General features: G+C 43.1%; 1 protein-coding gene across 1 annotated transcript in view; it reads right to left on the bottom strand.

Moving 5' to 3' along the window:
* Positions 1-15,381, bottom strand: part of LOC137095119 (ETS domain-containing transcription factor ERF-like) — a 25,302-nt gene extending 9,921 nt beyond the window's left edge. Inside the window, exons 1-2 of the mRNA XM_067461398.1 lie at positions 15,301-15,381; positions 2,962-3,196 (exon numbers count right to left, since the gene is read on the bottom strand). Of these exons, the coding sequence (XP_067317499.1) occupies positions 2,962-3,196; positions 15,301-15,364 (299 nt within the window). The 5' untranslated portion in view covers positions 15,365-15,381. The remainder of the gene's footprint in view (positions 1-2,961; positions 3,197-15,300) is intronic.
* Positions 15,382-17,500: the final 2,119 nt, after the last annotated feature.

Below are 17,500 nucleotides of genomic sequence, written 5' to 3' on the forward strand. Positions count from 1 at the left end.
TTGGGGGTCCCCTTCTAACCCGAGTGGAATATAGAATGCTTTGAAGTCCAATAGAATGCCCTTCTCTGGAGACTTTTAAGCAGAGGCTGGATGGCCATCTGTCAGGAGGGATCGGATGGTGTTCTCCTGCCTGGCAGAATGGGTTTGGACTAGACGTCCCTTCCAATATGATTCAGAGTCCGGATGGCCCTCTGTCAGGAAGGATTGGATTATGTTATCCTATATAGCAGAAGGGGGTTGGACTAGGTGTCCTTTGGGGGGCCTTTCCAATAAGGCTCAGAGTCTGGATGGCCCTCTGTCAGGAGGGATCGGATGGTGTTCCCCTCCCTGGCAGAATGGGTTTGGACTAGGTGTCCTTTGGGAGGCCCTTCCAATATGACTCAGAGTCTGGATGGCCATCTGTCAGGAGGGATCGGATGGTGTTCTGCCTGACAGAATGGTGTCCTTTGGGGGACCCTTTCAATATGACTCAGAGTTTGGATGGCCCTCTGTCAGGAAGGATCAGATGGTGTTCTCCTACATAGCAGAAGAGGGTTGGATTGGATGTCCTTTGGGGTCACTTCTCGGATACTGTTGTTGTTGTTGTTGTTGTTGTTAATAAGCAGATGCTGCCTGGCTGTCTGTCAGGAGGGATCAGATGGTGTCTTCCTGCCTGGAAGAATGTATTAGGACTAGATGGCCTTTGGGGGTCCCTTCCAAGAGATTATATATGTATCACCTCTCTTTCTTAAGCTATCTATGGCTGGTTGGACATCTGTTGGGTGAGATCGGATACTGTCTTCTACCAGGCAGAATGAGGATGGACTGGATGACCTTTAGGGGTCCCCTCCAATTCTATGGTATACATAACCCTAGTGGAAAATAGAGGAGTGTGCTTCTCTAGAGACCATCTCTCTTAATCATATCTATCTATCTATCTATGGCTGGATGGCCATCTGTTGGGTGTGATCGCATATTGTCTTCCTGCCTGGCAGAATGAGGTTTGGACTAGATGACCTTTGGGGGTCCCTTCCAACTCTAGGATTCTATGATATATGTATCATCACTCTCAAGTCTATCAATCTATTTACATTATCTATATATCTATCTATTGTAGGGGTCCTCGAACTTTCTAAACAGAGGGCCAGGTCTCAGACCCTCAAACTGTTGGAGGGCCGGATTATAATTTGAAAAAAACAACACATTAATGAATTCCTATGCACACTGCACGTATCTTATTTGTAGTGCAAAAAACACTTCAAAACAATACAATAATTAAAATGAAGAACAATTTTAACAAATATATAAGCTTATTAGTATTTCAATGGGAAGCGTGGGTCTGCTTTTGGCTGATGAGATAGGATTGTTGTTGTTGTTGTTGTTGTTGTTGTTGTGTGCTTTCATGTCGTTTCAGACTTAGGTTGACCCTGAGAGAGGTACAGATAAATGACCTTGGAGGGCCGTATCTGGTCCTCGGGCCTTAGTTTGAGGACCCCTGATCTACTCTATGTACTGTATCTCTCTATTGTATCTATCAATCTATCGATCTATCTATCTATATCTATCTATCTATCTATCTATCTATCTACTAACCTACCTATCTATTGCATCTATCTATCTACTATATCTATATATCTATTGTATCTATCTATCTATATCTACTGTATCTATATACATATCTGTCTATTGTATCTATGTATCTATCTATTGTATCTATGTACTGTATCTATCTATCTATCTATATCTATCTACTGTATCTATCTATCTATCTATATCTATCTATCTACTCTATCTATTTATCTATCTATATCTATCTACTCTATCTATCTATCTATCTATCTACTGTATCTATCTATCTATCTATTGTATCTTTCTGTCTACTATATCTATCTACCTATTGTACCTATCTATCTATTGTATCTATCTACTTATCTATCTACTGCATCTTTCTATGTACTCTATCTATCTGTCTATCTATAGTATCTATCTATCTATTGTATCTATCTACTTATCTATCTACTGCATCTTTCTATGTACTCTATCTATCTGTCTATCTATAGTATCTATCTATCTATCTATCTATCTATATCTACTTATCTATCTACTGTATCTATCTACTATCTATCTATCTATCTATCTATCGTATCTTTCTGTCTACTATATCTATCTACCTATTGTACCTATCTATCTATTATATCTACCTACTTATCTATCTACTGCATCTTTCTATGTACTCTATCTATCTGTCTATCTATAGCATCTATCTATCTATCTATCTATCTATCTATATCTACTTATCTATCTACTGTATCTATCTATCTACTCTATCTATCTATCTATCTATCTATCTATCTATTGTATCTTTCTATCTACTCTATCTCTATCTATCTATCTATCTATCTATCTATCTATCTATTGTATCTATCTACTTATCTATCTACTGTATCTTTCTATCTATCTGTCTATCTATAGTATCTATCTATCTATAGTATCTATCTATCTATATACTCATCTATCTATCTATCTATCTATCGTATCTATCTATATACTGTATCTATCTATCTATCTATCTGTCTATCTTACTGTATCTTTCTATCTACTCTATCTATTTATCTATAGTATCTATCTATATACTGTACCTATCTATCTATACTGTATCTATCTACAGTATCTATCTATTGATCTATGGCTGAATGGCCATCTGTTGGGAGGGATCTGGTAATTGTCTTCCTCCTTCCTTCTATTTCTGTCTCTGTTATATCTCTAGCTAGCCCAGGCATGGGTAGGCTGTTAGAAATTGTGGGAGTTGGAGTCCAAAACCCTTGGAGAGAAGGAGGGCTGAAGTTGTCCCATGCCTGGGCTAGGCTCTGTTCTACACTTTGAGTTGCGCACAGTTCAATAGAAGAGTGCTAGACCAGGTGCATGCTTAGGGAGAGGATGGTGGGGGTTGTAGTGCATGCACAACCTGCGCAACCTACTCACCTGAGTGCCCGGCTGAGCTTGTCGTAGTTCATGTGGGGCTTGCACTTGCGTATGCCCCAGAGCCGGGCCACCTCGTCGGGGTCCTTGATGACGAACTCCCCGTAGTCTCCCTGCCAGGCGATGACGTTCTGGTACTCCTCCTTCTGGAGCAGCTCCAGGATGAAGTGCCACAGCTGGATCTGGCGCGAGCCCGGGCTCGACTCCGGCTTGTAGGCCCAGTCCGGGAAGGCGAACCCTGGGCCAAAAGAAGCGCACAAAGTCACACCCACACCATGCAACACTACCATTTGGATCCCAATGAGGATCGTCATCAAAACATGGGGGAAAGTTTATCAAACTGCAGCAAAAACTTGCATGTTTTGCTTTAGTTTTGCAATGAATCCCTCATCCTTGAGTCTCCACCCATTGCAACCTAGTTTGTGGCACAAAAACAAAGTTTCTGGAGCAGAACAACTCCTTTCAAAGTCAGTGTTAGAGACCCTAAATTGAGTCTTTCTAGGTCCACGTCGCGGGAGCACAAAAGGATGGAGACAGTCCCAAAAAAGATCAAAAAACAAGGTTTATTTTAGTTTCTTCATGAAGAAGACGGACAGCCGGGTAGCATGCACAGATGCTACCCTTCAAGTGACTGCCGTGCCCCCTTGGCTTTTGACCACCAAATATATAACCTCAAGTAAACAAGAACATTTATTTATTTATTTATTTATTTATTTACTTTATTTGTATACCGCAGTTTCTCAGCCCGTAGGCGACTCAACGCAGTTAACAAGAGCAAAAATTCAATGCTAACAACATACACTATTTAAAAACAATTAACACCATAATATACTAAGTAATTACACATCAATAAACAACACATTAACATTTTTTTGTCATGGAAAGTACCCTCTTTCCAGCCCCCTCTCTTGACCTTTTGATGGAAAGTACCTTCTTGTACATGCGGCCTCTGCGCTTCAAAAAACAACCTTTGAAGTTAACCACAAGCATCCTGTGTAAGAAAGTACCTTAATATGTCACATCTTGTTTCTTCCATTATGCTCTTTTTCTACAGAGAGAGGGTATGTCTCTCTTTTGCTGTTAATTTCATTCAAAGCCCCTTACTTAGTATTTGCAAATTTCTCTCAAAGACCCTTTCATCAGAACTGCACAATTCAACAGGAAATAACACTTTCAACCCAGGAACAGGAAATTTTGCAAATGTTATGTACTGCTATCCAGCTGCATCCCTTCTTTGGTCCAATTACAGTAAGAACATCCAGCCCTTTTAAATCTGCAACTGGGTGGCCATCTCTTGGGAGGGATTGGATATTGCCTTCCTGTCTGACTGAAGGGTTGGACTAGATTACCTTTAGGATTCCCTTCCAACTTTAGGATTCTCTGGAAGTCTTTAAACAGAGGATGAATGGCCATCTGTCAGGAAAGCTTTGATTGTGTATTCCTGCCTTGAAGAAAGGGGTTGGACTGGATAGCCCTTGGGTTCCCTTCCTGCTCTAGGGTTCTATAAGCAGAGGCTGGATGGCCATCTCTCAGGAAGGATCAAATGGTGTCTCCCTGCCTGGCAGAATGAGATTGGACCAACCCCATTCTGCCACGAAGCAGGAATATTGCATTAAAATCACCCCTGACAGATGGCCATCCAGACTCTGCTTAAAAGCTTCCAAAGAAGGAGCCTCCACCACACTCCCTCCAGGGCAGAGAGTTCCACTGCTAAACGGCTCTCACAGCCAGGAAGTTCTTCCTCATGTTCAGATGAGTCAGCACATCAGGATGAAGGCACCCCAACAAGAGCTGCACCCCAACATCCATCAAAATTGACCAAAGGTTGCCTGCTGTTGTTAATGGTACTAATATCTATCTGCTCATGCCATTGTCCCAAAGCTTGAAAGGGAACTGTGTGTGTGTGTGTGTGTGTATGCTACACATACTAGCATAGCATAATATAACACTGCATTGTGTTGCCCTGCATTGCATGACTTTGCATTGCATTATTTTGTATTGCATTGCATTGCATTACATTATTTTGCTTTGCATGGCATTGCATTGCATGGCAAAGGCAGCTTGTGCCTAGCATTGCTGTGTCTCAAAGAATACTTTGCATTGCATTGCATTGCATTGCATTATTTTGCTTTGCTTTGCATTCCTTTGCATTGCATTATTTTGTATTATATGGTATTGCATTGCATTATTTTGCTTTGCATTGCATTGCAATATTTTGTATTGTATTGCATTGCATTGCATTATTTTGCATTGCATTGCATAATTTTGCTTTGCTTTGCATTGTATTATTTTGCTTTGCATTGTATTGCATTGCATTGCATTTCTTTGCATTGCATTATTTTGTATTGTATTGTATTGCATTGCATTATTTTGCTTTGCTTTGCATTGCATTTCTTTGAATTGCATTATTTTGTATTGTATTGTATTGCATTGCATTATTTTGCATTGCATTGCATAATTTTGCTTTGCATTACTTTGCATTGCATTGCATTACTTTGCATTGCAATATTTTGTATTGTATTGTATTGCATTGCATTACTTTGCATTGCATTGCATAATTTTACTTTGCTTTGCATTGCATTACTTTGCATTGCACTATTTTGCTTTGCATTGTATTGCATTGCATTATTTTGTTTTGCATTGCATTGTATTGCATTGCATTATTTTGTATTATATTGTATTGCGTTGCATTATTTTTCATTGCATTACTTTGCATTGCAATATTTTGTATTGTATTGCATCCCATTATTTTGCATTGCATTGCACAATTTTGCATTGCATTGCATAATTTTGCACTGTATTACATTATTTTGCTTTGCTTTGCTTTGCATTGCATTGCATTGCATGGCAAAGTCAGCTTGCGCCTAGCATTGCTGCTTCTCTGAGAATATTCTGGGGGGGTCCCGGGAGACCTCTTCCTCCTCCTCCTCTTCCTCCTGCATTTCCCCAAATTGTGAAGTTTCCTGCAGCCATTTCCTCTCCTGGACGGCAAGCCTCCGTTGTGCACAAAAGCCAAGAAGAGAAAGCGTGTCTCCCCGAGGAGTCCTTCCTTCCTTCTTTCCTTCTTTCCTTCTCGGCCAACATTGGGGTCACCTCCAAACCTCCGGCCAATTAATCACGGCGAAAAGTAACTTGGGGAAGGGGATTAGGAGAGGCGCTCCAGGAGAGGTCAAGCCAGGCCCGGCTCAGATCTGTGCCTCTATCTATGAATCTATCATTAGCAGGCCTAATGAACTGCTGATCAATGCCTTGATTTTCAGTTACACGCAGCACCTTTGGCACCCAGCAGTAAATTACATTCCCGGCCTCTTCTCCCCCAAAGGCTTCCCAAGAACACGAAGAGCACTCGGCAGCGGTGCTCAAATGCCTTTGCAAAGAGAACGAGAACGAGAGAGATATAGAGGCGGAAAGAAGGCCCGATGCTCCCCATTCAATGCCAACAGGGATGGGAAAGGGCCCCCAAAGGCCATCTAGACCAACCCCTTTGCCATTCAGGACAAACTAAAGCCTTCCCAAAAGATGCCAAGCCAACTTCCAAAGGAGGAGAGCCCACCACCATACATGGCTTTGGAAGGTCATCTAGGGTCACCAAGGGTCACTATGTAACACTAGGGAACCAAACTGGAAACTGTTTCCTGTTCCTGGTTTGGAAGTATTATTTCCTATTTAATTGTGTGGTCAGGACTTTGAAAGTAATGGTTCCACACTTTCAAAAAACAAAAGTTTCTGGTGTGGAACCATTACCTTCATTCTCCATTATACTCATCCTACTCCCTAACATCCTTGCAAGGTAGGCCTCTTCCTAGAGTGTTCTCCATTATACTCATCTTATCAAACATTGGCCCATTCCCCAATGTCTTCATCCTATTTCCCAACAACCCCGTGAGTTAGACCTCTTCCTAGTCCACTCTCGATTATACTCATCCTTCTGCCCAGCAACCCTGCAAGGTAGGCCTCCTCCTGGCCCATTCTCCATTACACCTCCTACTCCCCAACAGTCTTGTGAGGTAGGCTTCTTCCTAGAGTATTCTCCATGATACTCATCCTATCAAACATTGGTCCACTCCGCAATGTCCTCATCCTACTCCCCAACAACCCTGCAAGGAAGGCTTCTTCTTACATAATTCTCCATTATAGTCATCCAACTCCCCAACAACCCTGCAAGGTAGGCCTCCTCCTGGCCCATTCTCCATTATACTCATCCTATCAAACATTGGTCTAGTCCCCAATGTCCTCATCCTACTCCCCAACAACCCTGCAAGGAAGGCTTCTTCTTACATAATTCTCCATTATAGTCATCCAACTCCCCAAAAACCCTGCAAGGTAGGCCTCCTCCTGGCCCATTCTCCATTATACTCATCCTATCAAACATTGGTCTAGTCCCCAATGTCCTCATCCTACTCCCCAACAACCCTGCAAGGTAGGCTTCCTTCTAGACCATTCTCCATTAAAGTCATCTAACTCCCCAAAAACCCTGCAAGGTAGGTCTCCTCCTGGCCCATTCTCCATGATACTCATCCTATCAAACATTGGTCCACTCCGCAATGTCCTCATCCTACTCCACAACAACCCTGCAATGTAGGTCTCTTTCTAGCCCATTCCTCATTATACTCACCCTACTTTGAAACAACTCTGCAAGGTAGGCCTCCTCCTGGCCCATTCTCCATTATACTCACCCTATCAAACATTGGTCCATTCCCCAATGTCCTCGTTCTATTCTCCAACAACCTTCAAGGGAGGCTTCCTTCTAGACTACTCTCCATTCTAGTCATCCTACTCCCCAACAACACTGCAAGGTAGGCCACCTTCTAGTCCAATCTCTATTATATTTATCCTATCAATCACAAGTCCATTCCCCAATATCCTCACCTTCCTCCCCAACAATCCTGTGAGGTAGGCCTCTTTCTAACCCATTCTCCATTATACTCACCCTACTTTGAAACAACTCTGTGCAGTAGGCTTCCTCCTGGCCCATTGCCATTACACCTATCCTACTGCCCAACAACCTTGCGAGGTAGGCCTCTTCCTTGAGTATTTTCCATTATACTCATCCTATCAAATATTGGTCCATTCCCCAATGTCCTCCCCTTTCTCCTTTACAACCCTACATGGTAGGCTTCCTCCTGGCCCTTTCACCATTACACCCACCCTACTCTCCAACAACCTTCAAGGTAGGCTTCCTACTAGACCATTCTCCATTATACTCATCCTATCAAACATTGGTCCACTCCGCAATGTCTTCATCCTACTTCCCAACAACCCTGCACGGTAGGCTTCCTTCTAGACCATTCTCCATTCTAGTCATCCTACTCTCCAACAACCTTCAAGGCAGGCTTCCGGGGACTACCTTTACTTTACCTTTTATCAAACATTGGTCCATTCCCCAATGTCCTTATCCTACTCTCCAACAACCTTCAAGGTGGGCTTCCTTGTAGACTATTCTCCAATATAGTCATACTATTCCCCAACAACCCTGCAAGATAGACCTTCTCCTGGCCCATTCTCCATTATACTCATCCTATCAAACATTGGTCCATTTCCCAGTGTCCTCATCCTACTTCTCAACAACCCTGCAAGGTAGGCCACCTTCTAGTCCATTCTCCATTGTACTCATCCTATCAAACATTGGTCCATTCCCCAATGTCTTCATCCTACTTCCCAACAACCCTGCACGGTAAGCTTCCTTCTAGCTCATTCTCCATTCTAGTCATCCTACTCTCCAACAACCTTCAATGTAGGCTTCCTACTAGACCATTCTCCATTATACTCATCCTATCAAACATTGGCACGTTCCCTAATGTCCTCATCCTGCTCCCCAACAACCCGGCATGATAGGCTTCCTTCTAGACTATTCTCCATTATACTCATCCTATCAAACATTGGTCCATTCCTCAATGTCTTCATCCTACTTCCCAACAACCCTGCACGGTAGGCTTCCTTCTAGCCCATTCTCCATTATACCCATCCTACCAAATCATTGGTCCATTCCCCAATGTCCTCATTCTACTCTCCAACAACCTTCAAGGTAGGCTTCTTCCTAGACCATTCTCCATTATACTCATCCTACTCCCCAACAATCCTGCAAGGTAGGTCACCTTCTAGACCATTCTCCATTCTCATCATCCTACTCTCCAAAAACCCTGCACGGCAGGCTTCCTTCTAGACCATTCTCCATTATACTAATTCTACTCTCCAACAACCTTCAAGGTAGGCTTCCTTCTAGTCCATTCTCCATTATACTCATCCTACTCTCCAACAATCTTCAAGATAGGCTTCCTTCTAGACCATTCTCCATTATACTCATTCTACTCTCCAACAACCTTCAAGATAGGCTTCCTTCTAGACCATTCTCCATTATACTCATCCTACTCTCCAACAACCTTCAGGATAGGCTTCCTTCTAGTCCATTCTCCATTGTACTCATCCTATCAAATATTGGCCCATCCCCCAGTGTCCTCATCCTACTCTTCAACAACCCTGCAAGGTAGGCTTCCTTCTAGTCCATTCTCCATTATACTCATCCTATTAAACATTTTTCCATTCCCCAATGTCCTCAAAGTACTCCCCAACAATCCTGCAAGGTAGGCTTCTTCCTAGATCATTCTCCATTCTAGTCATCCTACTCCCCAACAACCCTACATGGTAGGCCACCTTCTCATCCATTCTCCATGATACTCGTCGTATCAAAAATTGGTCCATTCTGCAATGTCCTCATCCTACTCCCCAACAACCCTGCAAGGTAGGTTTCTTCCTAGATCATTCTCCATTATGGCCATCCTACTTTGCAACAACCCTGCAAGGTAGGCCACCTTCTAGACCAGGGGTCCTCAAACTAAGGCCCGGGGGCCGGATACGGCCCTCCAGTGTCATTTACCCGGCCCTCGCTCAGGATCAACCTAAGTCTGAAACAACTTGAAACAAAAACAACAACAACAATCCTATCTCATCAACGAAAAGCAGGCCCACACTTCCCGTTGAAATACTAATAAGTTTATATTTGTTAAAATTGTTCTTCATTTTAATTATTGTATTGTTTTTAAGTGGAGTTGTTTTGCTCTACACATAAGATATGTACAGTGTGTATATGAATTCATTCATGTTTTATTCAAATTATAATCCGGCCCTCCAACAGTTTGAGGGACCGTGACCTGGCCCTCTGTTTAAAAAGTTTGAGGACCCCTGTTCTAGACCATTCTCCATTCTAGTCATCCTGCTCTCCAACAACCTTCAAGGTAGGGTTCCTACTAGACCATTCTCCATTATACTCATCCTATCAAACATTGGCCCATTCCCCAATGTCCTTATCCTGCTCCCCAACAACCCTGCATGGTAGGCTTCCTTCTAGACCATTCTCCATTCTAGTCATCCTATCAAACATTGGCCCATTCCTCAGTGTCTTCATTCTACTTCCCAACAACCCTGCACAGTAGGCTTTCTTCTAGATCATTCTCCATTCTAGTCATCCTACTCTCCAACAACCTTCAAGGTAGGCTTCCTGCTAGACCATTCTCCATTGTACTCATCCTATCAAACATTGGTCCAGTCCCTGATGTCCTCATCCTACTCCCCAACAACCCTGCAAGGTAGGCCACCTTCTTAACAATTCTCCATTATTTGCATCCTATCAAACATTGGTCCATTCCACAATGTCTTTATCCTACTCTCCAACAACCTTCAAGGTGGGCTTCCTTGTAGACTATTCTCCATTCTAGTCATCCTACTCCCCAACAACCCTGCAAGATAGACCTCCTCCTGGCCCATTCTCCATGATACTCATCCTATCAAACATTGGCCCATTCCCCAATGTCCTCAAAGTACTCCCCAACAATCCTGCAAGGTAGGCTTCCTCCTAGACCATTCTCCATTGTAGTCATCCAACTCCCAACAACTCTACATGGTAGGCCACCTTCTCATCCATTCTCCATGATACTCATCCTATCAAACATTGCTCCATTCCCCAATGTCCTCATTCTACTCTCCAATGACCTTCAAGGTAGGCTTCCTTCTAAACCATTCTCCATTCTAGTCATCCTGCTCTCCAACAACCTTAAGGAAGGCTTCCTTCTAGACCATTTTCCATTATACTCATCCTATCAAACGTTGGTCCATTCCCCAATGTCCTCATCCTACTCTCCAACGACCTTCAAGGTAGGCTTCCTTCTAAACCATTCTCCATTATAGTCATCCTATTCCCCAACAACCCTGCAAGGTATAGGCCACCTTCTTATCCATTCTCCATGATGCTCATCATATCAAACATTAGTCCATTCTGCAATGTCCTCATCCTACTCCCCAACAACCCTGCGAGGTAGGCCTCCTCCTGGCCCATTCTCCATTATACTAATCCTATCAAACATTGGCCCATTCCCCAATGTTCCCATCCTACTCCCCAACAACCCTGCAAGGTAGGCCTTCTCCTGGTGCATGTGCCTCAATGGAGCAAGAGTGCTATCATGCCAAGGCAAGGCAGAGGCGCTGGGCTTCCCTTCCGAATGCAGGCTGCGTCTCCTCTTTCCTGCCTTGGATGTGCCTTGGATGTGCCTTGCCTTTGCAAGAGGCGTGTGGACGGCTAATGAGGCCTGCAAGGCGGTGGTCCTTGGGGGCCGTCCGGGCAAAGAGTGCCCTGCGGTCAGAGAAAGCGAGGCCTTTGATTGCCCCGTTTGCCCCGCAGCAGCCTCCCTCTCGCAGCTCCAAGGCCCAGCCCGGCTGGCGCCAGTGATGAGGAGGATGAGGATGAGGAGGATGAGGATGCCGCACGAGGCCCAAGGGGCAGATTTCAATGCAAAGGAAGAACAAGAAAGAAAAGGGGGATCTGAAGGGGAATGGGATTATTGCTGGGGTCCAAAAAGGGAAACCTAATTGGGAGATGCATCAACCAAAGTGGGGGGGGGGGGGGGGAGACGGTGCTGATGGTGTGCGCTCTTCGTCGCATCCCCCACCCCCACCCCCACCCCAATCAATGTGTGTTTGCAAAATCAAATTCTCCCGAAACGAAGCGGGATGTTTTACATTTATCGGCGGCCCTCCAAGGGTTTTTCCGAACGAGGGAGGAATGGAGACCCTTTCCCATAAATAAATAAGCGCCTTTGCAATGTCTTGGCGTTTGAATTTATCCACAAGGCAGCTTAGCCAAAGTTAAAATTAGCGCAATGGCGGAAATGGCACACCACACAAAAGTGCACGCCGTCAAAGCGCATTGCATACAAGGGTAGAAATAGCACACCGAATAAAAGTGCACGCCATAAAAGCGCATTGCATACAATGGTAGAAATAACATACCAAACAAAACTGCACGCCATAAAAGTGCATTGCATACAATAGTGGAAATGGCACACTGTATCATCGTGCATGCCATAAAAGTGCATGCCTATGATGCCGTGGCGGGCTATGCCGATCGGGTGTCACCTACAGTGGTGGAAATGGCACACTGTACCATCGTGCATGCCATAAAGTGCATCCATACAAAAGTGCATGCCATAAAAGTGCATGCCATGCAATGGTGTGAATGACACCCCATACAGTTGTGCATGTCTTAAAGGCATGCTTAAAATGGTGGAAATGGCACACTGTATCATCGTGTATGCCATAAAGTGCATCCATACAAAAGTGCACGCCATAAAAGTGCATGCCATGCAATGGTGTGAATGACACCCCATACAGTTGTGCATGCCATAAAAGTGCATGCCAACAGGGGTGGAAATGGTACACTGTATTATCATGCATGCCATACAAAAGTGTATGCCATACAAAAGTGCATGCCATGCAATGGTGTGAATGACACCCCATACAGTTGTGCATGCCATAAAAGTGTATGCCATGCAATGGTGTGAATGACACCCCATACAGTTGTGCATGCCATAAAAGCGCATGCCTAAAATGGTGGAAATGGCACACTGTATCACCGTGCATGCTATAAAAGTGCATTCCATACAAAAGTGCATGCCACACAATGGTGGAAATGGTATGCCATACAGTCGTGCATGCCATAAAAGTGTATGCCATACAATGGTAGAAATTGTACACCATATAGTCGTGCATGCTATAAAAGTGCATTGCATACAATGGTGGAAATAGCACATTGTACAAAAGTGCATGCCATAAAAATGCATGGTGCAAATGGCACCCTATACAGTCATGCATGCCATAAAAGTGTATGCCATACAATGGTAGAAATTGTACACCATATAGTCGTGCATGCTATAAAAGTGCATTGCATACAATGGTGGAAATAGCACATTGTACAAAAGTGCATGCCATAAAAATGCATGGTGCAAATGGCACCCTATACAGTCATGCATGCCATAAAAGTGTATACTGTACAATGATAGAAATGACACACCATAAAAGTGCATGTCATACAGTGGTGGAAATGGCACACCATACTATTGTGCATGCCATAAAAGTGCATGCCATACAAAAGTGCATGTCATAAAAGTGCATACCATGCAATGGTGGAAATGACACACCAAATAACAATACGTGCCATAAACGTGCATTCCATACAGTTGTGGAAATGGCACATAGTACAAAAGTGGATGCCATAAAAGTGTATTCCATACCAAAGTGTACGCCAGAAAAGTGCATGCCACACAATGGTGGAAATGGCACACCATACAAAAGTGCATGCCATAAAAGTGCATGTCATACAGTGGTGGAAATGGCACACCATACTCTTGTGCATGCCATAAAAGTGCATGTCAAAAGTGCATGCCATGCAATGGTGGAAATGGCACACCATACAGTTGTGCATGCCATAGAAGTCAATTGCATCCAATGGTGGAAATGGCACACTGCTGTACTATCTTGCATACCATACACGGGCATGCCACACAATAGTGAACATGATAATTAAAGTAAAGCAAATTAACACTGTATTTGTTATGAGCAATGATAAATATAAACCATGCAACACTTTATATATTGCAGAAGGGACCCCAAAGGCCATCCAGCCCAACCCTGTTCTGCCAATGGAAAGACACCATCCTGAGGGTTCAATGTCCCCAAACTTTGCTTCATGTGCCAAAAGATTCAATGTACAAGACATCCTTTTGTGCTGGTGCAAAAGGTGTCTAGGAAACATTGATGGAATTTCAGGTTTAGACTTGTGGCCCATCTACAAATACTTCAAAATCTGAAGAAATAAAATAAAAATGTTTCTGGTGAGGAATGCTCATCTTAAAATCCATGCGCTTATGGCATGTGCTTTGGATCAACAAATAGCTGCATCTGTAGGCGCTCACCCGAAAGACCCAGCCAAAAGATGCACGCAAAAGATGCAGCGGAAAGGTGAGTTCCTCATCAGGGATGCCCTACCTGAAGACACTGGGGAGGGGCTTGGAAGGTGAGGTGGAAACTTGCCCAGGTCCTGTTTGCCAACCCTGCCAGGTAGGCCTCCCTGGCTTTGAGGGAGGGAAGGGAAGGGAAGGAAAAGACAAAGGAAGGAGAAAGAATAAGAAGCAAGAAGGAGGAGGGAAGGAGGGAAAAAGAGGGAGGATAAGGAAGGAAGGAAGGAAGGAAGGAAGGAAGGAAGGAAGGAAGGAAGGAAGGAAGGGGAAAAGAGGGAGGGGAAGAGGTTTGGAAGAGGATGGAATGGAAAAGGAAGGAAGGAAAGAAGGTAGGAAAGGAAGAGAAGGGAAAAAGGAAGGAAGGAGGGGAGAGGAGGGGAGGGGAAGAGGATGGAATGGAAGAGGAAGGAAGGGAAGAAGGAAGGGAAGGAAAAAGAAAGGAAGGAAGGGGAAAAGAGGAAGGGAGGGAGGGAGGGAGGGAGGGGAATAGAGGATGGAATGGAAGAAGAAGGAAGTAAAGAAGGAAGAGGGGAAGAGGATGGAATGGAAGAGGAAGCAAGGGAAGAAGGAAGGAAAGGAAAAAGGAAGGAAGGAAGGAAGGAAGGAAGGAAGGAAGGAAGGAAGGAAGGAAGGGGAAAAGAGGAAGGGAGGGAGGGGAATAGAGGATGGAATGGAAGAAGAAGGAAGTAAAGAAGGAAGAGGGGGAAAGGAAGGAAGGAAGGAAGGAAAGAAAAAGAGAAGGGAGGGGGAAAGGAAAAGATGAAGGAAAGAGAAAGAAAGGGGAGCAAGAAGGAGAAGAGAGAGAAAGAACGGAAGAGGAAAGCAGAAGGAAGGGAAGAGGAAGGAAGGAAAGAGGAAGGAAGGAAAGAGGAAGGAAGGGAAGGAAGGGAAGAGGAAAAAGGAAGGAAGGAAGGAAGGAAGGAAGGAAGGAAGGAAGGGAAAAACGAAGGAAGGGGGAAGGAAAAGATGAAGAAAGGAGAAAAGGGGAAGCAAGAAGGAGGGAGGGAGGGAAGAGAAGAGGAAAAAAGGAAGGAAAGGAAGGCCTGTCTGCTCTTACCTGGCGTCCAGAGTGCAGGGACGGGGGAAGTGAGGAGCAGATCCGAGACACAGTTGCAGTCCATGGCGGAAGGGTGGGATTGGGACCTGGAAGAGAGAAGGAAACAGAGGATGAGGAAGGAGAAGAGGAGGAAGGAGAGAAGGAGAGCCGACAGGAAGGGGAGGGAGGAAGGGAATCACATTATCAGGCGCAAAGAAAGGAGAAGGGAAGGAGGAGAAGGAAGAAGAAGGGAGGGAAAGAGTTGAAGGCAATTTGCAAGAAGGAAGGAAGGAAGGAAGGAAGGAAGGAAGAGAAAGAGGAAGTAAAAGGAGGAATGGAAAAAAGACAGAAAGAAATGAAAGAAGGCTGAAGGGAGAAAGAGAAAGGAAAGAAAAAAGGAGGGAGATAGAAAGGGTCAATGAGAGAGGAAGGAAAATTAGCAGGAAGGGAGAAGGAAAGAAGGAAGGGAAAAAGAAAGAAAGGGAAGGGAAATGGAAGGGAGAAAAAAGAAAGATACAGAAGGAAAAAGAGGTAGGAAGGAAGAAAGGAAAAGAAAGGGAGGAAACGGAATGAAGGGAGGAAAGAAAGAAAGGAAAGAAGAAAAAGGAAGGAAAGAAAGGGAAGGAGACAGGAAGGAAAAGGAATGAGAAAGGAAGGAAGGAAGGAAGGAAGGAAGGAAGGAAGGAAGGAAGCGAAGAGTAAAGGAAAAGGAGGGAAGATTGAAAGGCAATCCTTATCCCTCTATTATCTTGTTGAAAGCTGAAAAGCCCATCGTTTTTCCCTCCTTCCTGAGAAAAGGAGAAACCTCCAGACACGTGCGAATGCAACAACACGCAAAACACGCGTGCAACAAACGGGAGAGCCACTGCCTTGAAAACAGCACATTTATTCTGGAGGAAACTTGCATCGCACTTTGAATCCAGCTGCGTGCGGTCCTTCCTGAAGCAAAACCCGTGTGAACGCGCAGACACGTGTCTATCTCGACCCGCGTGTTTGCCCCCACTCGGGGGAGTGAGGGGACACCTTGGTTTGGAAGGAGGCGGCATTAAGGGGGCGTCAAATGTATAATATTAGAGAGAGTCTTCCATTTCCTGACCTGAAGGAAGGAAGCCCCTTCCCCAATTTCCTTGGGCGCCCCCTCCTCTTCTTCAAGGCGAGGAACTGATCGATCGATTGGTTTTACCAATACAGGGCTGATCAATGTGAATATACTATCCAAGTCACATGAAAGGGAAGAAGCCACAGGGGAAGGGGAAGTTGCCTGGAAAATAATAATAATAATAATAATAATAATAATAATAATAATAATAATAATAATAATAGCAATAATAGTAAATAATAGTAAATAATAATAATAATAATAGTAATAGTAAAAATAATAGTAAATAATAATAATAGTAAATATAATAATAGCAATAATAATAAATATAATAAATAAAGATAATAATAAATAAATACATATAACCCCTCCCCTAAAAACCACTTGATTGCGCCCCCAATAATAATAATAACAACAACAACAACAACAACAACAACAACAACAACAACAAAAGAGGATATGATTGTATTGGAACCCCTCCCCTAAAAACCACTGGATTGAGCCCCTAATAATGATGATGATGATGATGATGATGATAGTAAATAATAATAGTAAATAATAATAGTAAATAATAATAATAATAATAATAATAGTAACTATAATGGTAATAGCAATAATAAATATAATAAATAATAAATATAATAATAAATAAATACATATAACCCCTCCCCTAAAAACCACTTGATTGTGCCCCCAATAATACTACTACTACTACTACTACTACTACTACTACTACTACTAATAATAATAATAATAATAATAAATATAACAACAACAACAACAACAACAACAAACAACGAAAGGGGATGTGTTTGGGTTAGGGTTAGGGTTATAATAATAATAATTATTATTTATTGGGGGCTAAAAACCACTTGATTTAGCCCTTAATAAATAATAGTAATAGTAATAATAATAATAATAATAATAATAATAATAATAATAATAAATACAACAACACAACAAAAGGGGATGTGATTGTATTGGACCCCCTCCTCTAAAAACCACTTGATTGAGCCAATAATAATAATAATAATAATAATAATAATAATAATAATAAATATAACAACAACAACAAAAGGGGATGTGATTATATTGGACCCCCTCCCCTATAAACCCCTTGAT

Source organism: Anolis sagrei, chromosome Y (genome assembly GCF_037176765.1).
Source record: "Anolis sagrei isolate rAnoSag1 chromosome Y, rAnoSag1.mat, whole genome shotgun sequence".
Classification (NCBI taxonomy): Eukaryota; Metazoa; Chordata; class Lepidosauria; order Squamata; family Dactyloidae; genus Anolis; species Anolis sagrei.